Consider the following 10267-nt stretch of genomic DNA (forward strand, 5'->3'; position numbering starts at 1 on the left):
ATTGGAATGAGTTCAGAACTCGCACAGGCAACTGACGTAGGCAGCCGTCAAGGTTCTCTCGAACCAGCCAACGGCCGTTGACGGGGTTTCTGCAAATTTCAACCTAGATTGTGCTCGTCTTTTGACATCCCAAACCATCGACTGCAATTGGAACGACAGTGGGTGACACAGGTTCGTGATTCCCAGCCCTGCCGACTTTAGTAACCGGGGACTCCAGACTCAATCTGCAATTTCAGGAAGATTTCCGGAAAGTTGTGCCTAATATTGGCGCCGTCATCTGACCTTGATCCACGAGGCTCACAGGCTCGACAGGAGCTCACCTTCGGTCACGGGCCGAGGTGTGCACCGACGAGGTGATAAGAGTTCCCCTCGAGCGGGACGGGGGAACCCACTGTGGATATACCATTGTCTTCCCTCTCAGCCTTGATTTAACCGGCCCCTCTGCTGGCTTGGGGGCATAACAGGCTAAATGGCGGGCATGGCCGGGTACCGGGTCAAGTCTGTCCTCAGGACCCAGCGATGGCTCTCTGCAGAGACCAGCCCGGAGGGATTTCCCTAGGTTCCATCCCGGCATCGGCCAGGTGATCAATTGAGATCTCGCCCGGTTCTGGCCGGCCAGCCGCCCTCCAGAACGCAACGTCAAGAAACTCGTTTTGGGGGCAAAGGCAAAGTGGCATTGCGTTTTTAGGCCCTATGGGAAGCACCTCGACCGACTTGGCATATGTGCGGCACACCAGACGCCCGGGAGGTGAAACCAAAAGAGGAGGACAGCTCTACCGCGGTTGCATGAGGCTAATGGCCAGGCGACTCATGTGTGACGCTATTCGGCCGCAAGAGAGTCCACATTCTCCAACAACTGAGCGACATCCATTTCATCCGCGCAAATGGGCGCTCTCCGGTCGGGTCCACTGCCTTGGCTCTGTGTCGATTGGAGACCGGCCGGCTCGAATATCCATGCCAGTCGGTGGGCAGGCTCGGAGAGCCAGCTGCTCCTAGGCACTTGAACCTTCACCTTTGGCCAGTAGAAGCACTCCGCTTTCCACGGCAACCAGGGACCGTGAACATGGTCATGCCACCTTGGCATGCCCCTGGCTCCAACAGAGACCCTGCGCCTCGTCTAGCTTCGAGCTCCCGCGCTGTAAGGCATGACGACGGAGCGGGTCTAGGAAAGGAAGGGAGGGGTTGCCGGTGCCTGCCCTGCTGGAGATAGGCGGGACGGAATGACCCTCGGCGGTATATCATCTAGATGAAGCGAGACTCGGCGCAGAGTGGGAGGAGCTGCGGTGTGGGCTGGTGGCACCCTCCCGTCCGGCCGCTCGAGAGCTTATTGAGAACGGGGTCCCAGTATAAATACCAAGGGAGCTCCTCGATGCTTTCGAGGGCGCTCGGCTGATCTGTTTCCGAACCATCATACATTGTCCTACGAACTTCACTTCCTTGAGGACCGAGCCGGCTCTTGCGAGTGAGTCTCCCCGTAGCCTCGTCTCGCCGTTTCTACCCAGCCTTTGTCTCGAGGCGCTACGAGGGACTATTTCTCTGACGAACGCATAGGACACCTACCACCACCTAAAGGACAACAAGAGGAGATTGAAATAAATAAGAAAAAAAAAAAGAAAGAAAGAAACAACACAATGGCTCCCGTCATCAAGCTTAACAGCGGCTATGACATGCCCCAGGTGGGCTTTGGTCTCTGGAAGGTTGACAATGCCATTTGCGCCGACGTCGTCTACACTGCTATCAAGGAGGGCTACCGCCTTTTCGACGGTGCTTGCGGTAGGTCGCTCTGCCTCTTCTCCCCGTGCCCGTACCATCCCCGCAGACGGAAGGCTCTGTGTAGCTCGCCATGACGCGAACCATGACATCGCGGTGAGCATTGCTCGACGCGGGGGGCAATGAAAAGCGAGCGAATGCGATGGGAACCTACCCCGCCCCCTCTTCTCCTTTCCCCACCTGCACAACAGGACGGAGGGGTCAGCATTCTGCCGAGACCCCTGTCGATTGTCGGGGCATCTCAAATACCGCCATGCAGACGTCGGCAGACACGGGACGGGACGGGATGCGAGCCATTGTGATACTTGCCTGAGTGGCTTGAAGATCGCTGACGCGGAGCATGAACAGACTACGGCAACGAGGTGGAGTGCGGCAAGGGCGTCGCCCGCGCCATCCAGGAGGGCATTGTGAAGCGTGAGGACCTCTTCATCGTGTCCAAGCTGTGGAACACGTTCCACGACGGCGACCGCGTCGAGCCCATTGTCAGGAAGCAGCTGGCCGACTGGGGCATTGACTACTTCGACCTCTACCTCATCCACTTCCCCGTCGCCCTGGAGTATGTCGACCCTTCAGTCCGCTACCCGCCCGGCTGGTTCTATGACGGCGACAGTGAGATCCGCCCCAGCAAGGCCACCATCCAGGAGACCTGGACCGCCATGGAGGCCCTCGTCGGCAAGGGTCTCGCCAAGAGCATCGGCATCTCCAACTTCCAGGCCCAGCTTGTTTACGACCTGCTGCGGTACGCCAAGATCCGCCCTGCCACTCTCCAGATCGAGCACCACCCCTACCTCGTGCAGCAGGAGCTCCTCAACCTCGCCAAGCGTGAGGGCATCGCCGTGACGGCCTATAGCTCTTTCGGCCCGGCCAGCTTCCTCGAGTTCAACATGAAGCATGCGGAAGCACTCACCCCTCTCATGGAGGACCAGAAGATCCAGGCCATCGCTGCCAAGTACGACCGCAAGCCGTCCCAGGTGCTGCTCCGCTGGGCCACCCAGCGCGGCCTGGCCATCATCCCCAAGAGCGCCAGGAAAGAGACGATGGCGTCTAACCTGCGCAGCATGGATTTTGACCTCTCCGAGGAGGACATTGCCGCCATCAGCGCATTTGACCGGGGCATCCGCTTCAACCAGCCGTCCAACGTGAGTTTTTACAAAACAGAACCGTTTTTCTTTTGTCTTTCTTTCTTTTTTTTTTCCCCCTTCACCTCCATAATGCTGACTCGGTTATGAACCACAGTACTTCTCCACTGACCTCCTCTGGATCTTTGGCTAAATGCCATCTGGTACCACGGGTGCGGGGAGCGGAGCCGAGGTCCCATAACCATCCCAATCCCAGCAACCGACCCGGCTCGACAGACCAGACAGGTCCCCCGGCTGGATAGCATGCCTTGGGGTCCTTCGCTGGCCTTTTCCTGTCTCCACCGATCAAGCCTACTTCTTCTTCTTCTTCTACTACTACTACCACTACCACGAGGAAGACGGCGGGCCAGCGGGGGTGGAGAATCCCCCCCTCCCCCACTCCCTTCTTGTTGCGACTCTCCCGCTGGCTTTGTCATGACTGGAATGATGTAATGCCGGCTGTGCCGCTTGCCCGAACTACCAAGAGAAGGGGGGTGGGCGGGCACCGGTCATGTGTTGTTTTACATATATATCTCTCTATACATATATCCGGGGGACGAATCTCATTGATGGCGGGGGCTTTTTCATGCATGGCATGTCTGATGCTGGAATCTGCCATAGAGTATACGGAATCCAGTTATTTATCTCCGTGACGACATATTTATCACTTGGGGGTAATGAGGGTTGGGCGACAGGTAAGTGGTAATCAGGACTCCCGCGCGGGCGATCACCGTAGATCTATTTGTTTAAGCTATGGCTGTACCTCCCAAAATACTACATAGTAGTGGGTAATCAATCAAGTTCGCCGCCGCCGTCGTCGCGGCAGCTGCAACTCCCTAACAACGCCATCCGGCCCCATCAGGGACGAGAATTTACACCAAAGAAGAAAAACCGACAAATACCTACCCCTTAGGCAGTGGCGTGTGCCCTCCCCGCCATGCCCTATAAACGCCGCTGCATGCTATTGTGACATGATTTTCCTACCCCCAAGGGGTGGGGGAGAAATGTTGTAGATGTAGAGTTCTCCTGCGCAGAAAGCTCAAGGGTTTCGACGGAGCACCCTCAGTCCTTCCCGCGCGCGAGATTAGATCATGAGGATGTCGGTCTATGCGGCCCGTACAAAAGCTGCCGAGAATGTTAATAATGTGTTTTCTGGGAATGACGAGGCAGAAACGTACTGGCATCAATCTGCTGCACCTGAGGCAACGCCAGGCGGACTTTGTTCCGATACAGCGCGGGCGCCCTCAGCTGCAGCGGGTTGCCCTCAAAGTACACGGTCGTGAGCGACTTCTTGTCGGCCAGCTCGCGCTCGACCTCGGCAAAGTCTGCTATGAGGTTGTAGCTCGCCCAGAACTCTTCCAGATCTTGCAGGGGACCCAGGCCCTTGAGAGAGGCGATCCGGTTGTTGGATACCTCGAGGATCCGCAGCTTGGTGTTGTGCTCGAGGCCCTCGAGCGATTCGAGGGCGTTGTGCGAGATATACAGCTCTTCCAGCTGCGGGACGTCTCGTAATGGGGACAGGTCCCGGATGCGGTTTGACTGGATGGATAGGAGGCGGAGTCGGGGGAGCCCCGAGAGGCCGGTCAGGGAGGTGATTTTGTTTTTGGCAACCCAGAGGTCTTCGAGCGAGGTGAGGGAATCGAGGTTCTCGAGGACTCGGATGCGGTTCGAGCCGAGCTCAAGGTTGCGCAGTTTCGTGAGCCCTGATAGGCCGTCGATTTTGGAGATTTTGTTGGCGACGAAATAGAGGTCGGTTAGGTTGGTCAGGTGGGATATGTGTTTGATGTGTTTGATCTTGTTGAAGGAGAGGTCGAGGACCGTTAGGTTGACGAGGTCGTCGAGGCCGCGGATGTGCGAGATCAGGTTGTCGTAGAGGTCGAGTTCTTTCAGGCAGTTGCAGAGGCACGAGACGCCCTCGATGTCTTGGATGAGGTTTTGCCGGAGGCAGATGCGCGCTACTTGCTTGAAGCGCTCTAGGTGGAGGGCGGGGATCGACTGCACTCGTGATTGCGTGCAGACGATCTCTTCCGTGTCGGAGTCTTCGCCGTCTAACAGGTCTGGCCAGGCGTTAGCATATCCATCTTTCTGTAGTACAGGCGGCCTTCATTACCTTCGTCTGCGTCGACCTCTTCGCCGGGAATAACGTTGTCGTCATCGGAGTACTCTGGATCCGAGAGTGCCTCAGGGTTCGCCAGCAACGCATGCTTGGGCACCCGGAGTTTCCCGTCCCAACCCTTGCTGTTCCGTAGACCGGGACTGGCGTCATCCTCGTGGCGCGGAGAGGGATTGTCGTCGACGAGTTCAATGTGGTGGCCAGGTGATTGGCAGCCTTCGTCTAGAGGGGCGGGCATGGTGAGCGGTGAGGGATGTACGAGCTGTGAGGCTGGGACCGTTTCGCTTTGAAAGAAAGAGGGGTTGTCGATGAGGCAAAGCGGCTGAAAAGAAGTGGACGCCTCGAGATGCGGCAGAGTCGGAGGTTGTTTTTTGTTCTTGCGAGAGTTAAAATGGGCCGAGCAGTATGCGTACAGGTTGCGGAGAGGTTTGATTTATACGCAGAGCTGTTGCGACTGGAAATTTGGAGATGCGGCCAACCGATTGTTGCCTTTCGAGGGCGCAGCTTAGCTTATCGTCACCTCGATATGTTATCGGCCGCGCTGCTGGCCTCAGATGCGTTAATAAGCCCACAGGAGGTGTTTGGTGGGGCCAACTTCGTCAGTTGCCCAGGACTTCCAACTCTGCCCCGTAGGTTTTTGGTTAGATGCGTCTTCCTTCACCTACTGCGTACACTAAGGTCTGTAAATGGAACCATCCCGCTGCGCTTTCATGCCCGGCAACTGCAAGGTTGATCTGTGAACGCCTAACCCCCCCCCCCTCCCCCCCCCCCGGTCTACCGACGTTGCCCTTTGCGGCACACTTCTCTGCTGGCTTCGCTGGCACATCCGGGCCCCGGCACAGCAAGCCGGAGTCTTTTGGACGAATTGTATCACGACAACAACCCGGGTCCCCTTGATCGAATTTCCGCCCAACCGGGCCAGCCCAAAACCCTGCGTTGAGTTGTTGCGGACCCCTCTCCAGCAAATCTCGAAGCGGTCCGACGAGTGGCAGGCGAACACATGATTAGGCAATGGCATGAGCAAGCGCGAAATACTTGCACAGCGCAAAGATCTCCGTGTCTCAACACGCCATCTTCCCCCGCCCTACCTCGCCAATGACTGCCCCCAATGCCTGGCCCGCCTGCCATGGCCGCCCGCACTCGGATGCCCAGCCCCGCGATCCAATGGCGCCGAGTGCAACTAAATGCCCTTCTTCACACAGGCCGCAGCAGCCCGACTCGTCTTGCGTCGGCACGCCTTTGGACCGTTGTCAAGCACGGCTCCCCATTGGGACTCAGACTGCGGGCTGCGCAAGGTTGCCGTTGCATCCACATCCCGCCGGTTCTCCTCCCGCCATTGATTTTTAGTGGGCTGCTGGTAGCGCTGTGGACCTGGAAATGTGTGATGATGGTGATGTTCCAAAACAAGATCATCTACATGCCGGGGCTGCCCCCGAACTCTCGGAGGGAGCGGATTGCCGACTGGGAAAATTTGTGTGGGGGAATTCAATGGATCAATGAGAGGACGGCGGCTGCGGATGGGACGGACCTTGCGCTGGCTGTCACGACAATTCCCTTAGCGCAAGGCACACAACCGGCTGTTGCGAATCTGGGCAAGTCGGCAGCTGCGCATGTCTATGTTCTCTACTTTCAGGGTCGGCCGCCATGAGAAAATTCGAACCGGCGGCTCAGGAACTAACTAACATGGTCTTAGGCAATGCTTCGTCGATACCGCCACGACTTCCTGACCTGTCCTGGGTTCTTCGAGCTGTCAGTGACAGCAAAGACCCCCCTCTGGCATCAATGGAGTTGACCTTTGTCTGCTTGAGTTACAGGGGGTATTGGACTTCACGTGGCCGGCCCTCGGAGCCGGGACTCCGGCTGGATGCCGAGGCCGGCGTCCGATGGATCGCCGAACGACACCAGCGCCGATTCGGAGAGGGTGGGGAGACCACTCCCATTTTGCTCGTCTGGGGGCAGAGTATTGGCTCGGGCGTGGCGACGAACCTCGCCGCGACTGGACGGCTTCCGTCGAAGATGCAAATCAAGGGTTTACTTCTTGAAACGCCATTTGTGTCGATCAAAGCCATGCTGGAGACGTTATATCCGCAAAAGTGGTTGCCGTATAGGTACCTGTGGCCGTTCCTTCGGAACCACCTGGATAGCTGGGAAAACCTGGGTCTGATCGCCCAGGCCAGCAAAGACACAGGCGAACCGCCACCAACCATTTACATTCTCGAGGCTGAGAGGGACGAGTTAGTCCCAAAGGAACAAAGCGGACGACTTTATCAGAGGTGCGTAGACCTCGGGCTCCCCGTTGAGAAAGGGGTAGCGCCCGTTGCGTATCACCAGCAGGCAATTGCCAGGGGAGAAGGGAAAAAGCTGGCCGCTCAAGCCATTCTGAAATTGGCCAGGCGATCACTCTGAAAAATTGTTCAAATTTTTCGAAATTTCTGGAAATTTAGGGGTTTTGAGGTGGCGACGAACATTAACTAGTGGGTTTTCCTGGCGTGTTGCCGGTTGAGTCCTGGCAGAAGCTCCCCCTGTCAATCACCCCGGCAGCGATTCCGATAAGACAAAAACATCGGCCCAGCCGAACGGTGAGAGAAAAGGGGCACACCGGGGAATGTGCATCTCTAGGCAAAGAAGCAATGTGTCACTCCCTTCGCTCGGGGAGCGGCACACTCAAGCCGTGCATTTTTCGCCCCCATGCCGTTTCTTTTTGGTCGGATGATACGGATCCAGTTGCGGGCCGGTTCCCCTCTACAAGCTTTCCGTTGTGCCATGTGGATTGTGGTTCCGTCAAGACTCCACTCCACTCCTTTGCCGAGATCCACCGACCCAGAGCTGTGGCTCGAGGTAGCAAGCTCCAATGCCTCGCTGTCGGGTCTGTCATGGATCAATTGGGCCAATTGACGTTAAGGAACCCCAGGCTTTTTGCAGTATCGAAGCGCAAGACATGAAATCCCTCTCACGACGTGCTATCGTCGTCTTCTTTGCAAATGCGTCGGCTTTTTGCTGCCTTCGAGGCTCTCGGCTGGCAAAACTTCACGCGCGGCTGGGCGCCTGGCTCGTGCCTCGGTAGCCTTGCAGCGTTACCTCCAATCTCACATCGGCCGTCTTTCCACCGTTATCCCGCTATAACCTTTTTTTTTTTCCCCCTTCACCTCGGCCGGCGTTTTACGGCACACCACCAACAGAATTTTCAATGACTCCGGGCACCCCTTGCGTCGCACAGGCCCATGTAATCCCGCTTGCTGTTTCCGGCTTGCTTCTTCCGCCCCCTGCTGAGGCACACAGCCAGGGAACAGCCCCCTGGCGTTCCAGGAAAAGCCCATTTAGCTGTCCCAAAAAGGCATAGTGATCAGGTGATTTCGTGTCAGCTTCCCGATTTCCCCAGCTTTTGGACGCGTCGAGTCACGCTGAACGCTTCACTGCCTCTTCGGGCCGCCGAGAAAAGTTGCATCCACCCGCAAAAAAGAGGCCTAAAGTGCCCAGGCATCTACGCAGGCGTGGCCGCCTCACTCTGTATATAACAGGCTCTGCCTCCACCCGCCCATGACAAAAATTTTTCTATCCTCATTTCGGCCTTCGCCTCGCTTAGACAGGTAGGTCCTATCGTTGTTTTTTCTTGCGGGTTTAAAAGACAGACGGCAATCGGCATCGGACCCTTGTGTTGTCGGTCTTTGTCGTTTCATATCATCTCTCATCGGCTTCGTCCTCGGTCGAGGTCCCTATTCCGAACCTCCACACCGTTGTCCTCTCGAAATTGTAGTAAATCTAACGCCGAACCCGAAATCCCTGGCCGAGTCATCGACTCAAGCGGAGCCACCGAAGTAGAAGCACTCACATCGGAGAAGGGACAAGCCACGCCGCCGGCACCAACAGATCAAAGATGTTTACCCGACGCTTTGAGCAGCCCCAGGCCAAGAGCTACTCCAAGCCCCCTCGGGCCGGGAGGAGTTCGTCCTTCAGCAAGGAATCCGGTGTATCGAAGAGACGCCTCGAGTCCCGCCGCCGCGCTGTGTCAAATGCGGGCACATCCGAAGCCAGCTTTGAGTAAGTCGCCGTCAGCATGTGTGCATTTCATTCATATATGCACACGATACTGACAGTCCGCGACTTTAGTAAGAACATCTCGCCCATCGTCACTCTCGTCGTCGGTCAGGAGCAGAGGATCTTTGCCGCCCACGAGAATGTACTGTGCATCTCGCCCTTCTTCCAAGCCGTGCTTCAGAATCAGATGATGGATTCGCAAACCAAGAAAATATCGCTGCCCGACGAAGAACCCGAGGTCTTCTCCTCCATTCTCGAGTATCTCTACAAGGGCGACTATTCCCCGCGCCTGGTCCACAACAAGAAACGGAACACTTGGGAGCTGGAGCAAGCGGGCGAAGATGGCCGCTCCGAGGCCACCATTTACCACCACAGCGTCGAGGGAGAGCTGTTGAAAGATACGGCGATTTACTGCGCTGCCGATAAATATGGCATCGAGGAACTGAAGCGGGTCTCTCTGCGAAAGCAAGGTCTTCGTAAGTCGTCTACCATATCTCGAGGCATAATACTTGTCCTAATAACAAGCAGAGTCTGGAATCCAAGCCAGTACCATTCTCGCCTCCGCCCGCTATGCCTATGCGAACACCCCCGACACCGACTCCAAGCTGCGCGCCCACTACCTCGCCCTCATCATCCGCAGCCGCAGTACCTTCAAGCGAAGTGGTACGATGCAACTCGAGATGTTCAACGGCGGCACACAGCTCTTCTTCGACTTGTTTGTTGCCCTGTGCAATCACGTCGATGACATCTCAAGCGCTGCGTAAGTCTTTGCTGCCTTGCTAGCCTTCATCTACCGTTCTCTAACGTTTCATCGCACAACAGCAGCACCCCTCGGACGCCTCGCAGCGGACGCCCTTTTTAAGCTTCCGTTTCTACATTTTCCACTCACGAGAACACTCCACTGATACCCACGCCTCTCCACAAAATTGCAATACCCCCTCGAGGCCTTTCCGATTCTCTCACGAATGACGTTTCTGATCTATTCGATTTGATTCGGTTTCTACATTTACTTCGTTCTTAATATTGGATACCAGGGCTGGCTCGGTCATAGACGGTTTCATTCCATGATTTTTGGCGCGGGATTTGTTTTTTTTTTTTTTTTTCTTCCCCGGGTCTATCTCTTTATCTGCATGGAGTTGGTCGGTCGTCTCTGCTTTGCTTTGCTCTCTCACACAACACCCGAATTGTACAGTAGCGTGCCTCATGACCCGGGCTTGTTTGGATGGGAGGG

The 10267-nt window shown here is 56.3% G+C and overlaps 5 protein-coding genes across 5 annotated transcripts; 4 read left to right on the forward strand and 1 right to left on the reverse strand.

Annotated features, from left to right (window-relative positions):
* Positions 1-1631: 1631 nt before the first annotated feature.
* xyl1 (D-xylose reductase) lies at positions 1632-3042 on the forward strand (the record flags this gene model as incomplete). Its single annotated transcript, XM_071055770.1, has 3 exons — positions 1632-1773; positions 2119-2909; positions 3007-3042. 3 exons carry the CDS (start codon positions 1632-1634, stop codon positions 3040-3042), a joined length of 969 nt encoding a protein of 322 aa, XP_070911871.1.
* Positions 3043-3993: 951 nt separating this feature from the next.
* On the reverse strand, positions 3994-5239 carry sds22 (protein phosphatase regulatory subunit Sds22; the record flags this gene model as incomplete). The annotated part of the gene is made up of 3 exons (XM_071055771.1): positions 3994-4013; positions 4067-4945; positions 4999-5239. The coding sequence occupies 3 exons, from the start codon at positions 5237-5239 to the stop codon at positions 3994-3996; spliced, it is 1140 nt and encodes a 379-aa protein (XP_070911872.1).
* An 857-nt stretch (positions 5240-6096) lies between these two features.
* MFIFM68171_00350 (uncharacterized protein) lies at positions 6097-6348 on the forward strand (the record flags this gene model as incomplete). The annotated part of the gene is made up of 1 exon (XM_071055772.1): positions 6097-6348. The coding sequence occupies one exon, from the start codon at positions 6097-6099 to the stop codon at positions 6346-6348; it is 252 nt and encodes an 83-aa protein (XP_070911873.1).
* A 40-nt stretch (positions 6349-6388) lies between these two features.
* Positions 6389-7407, forward strand: MFIFM68171_00351 (Monoacylglycerol lipase ABHD12; the record flags this gene model as incomplete). The annotated part of the gene is made up of 2 exons (XM_071055773.1): positions 6389-6635; positions 6695-7407. 2 exons carry the CDS (start codon positions 6389-6391, stop codon positions 7405-7407), a joined length of 960 nt encoding a protein of 319 aa, XP_070911874.1.
* Positions 7408-8875: 1468 nt separating this feature from the next.
* Positions 8876-9898, forward strand: MFIFM68171_00352 (BTB domain-containing protein; the record flags this gene model as incomplete). The annotated part of the gene is made up of 4 exons (XM_071055774.1): positions 8876-9039; positions 9109-9512; positions 9565-9796; positions 9859-9898. The coding sequence occupies 4 exons, from the start codon at positions 8876-8878 to the stop codon at positions 9896-9898; spliced, it is 840 nt and encodes a 279-aa protein (XP_070911875.1).
* Between the last annotated feature and the right edge of the window lie 369 nt (positions 9899-10267).

This window comes from Madurella fahalii (genome assembly GCF_045866475.1).
Source record: "Madurella fahalii IFM 68171 DNA, scaffold_1, whole genome shotgun sequence".
NCBI lineage: Eukaryota > Fungi > Ascomycota > Sordariomycetes > Sordariales > Madurella > Madurella fahalii.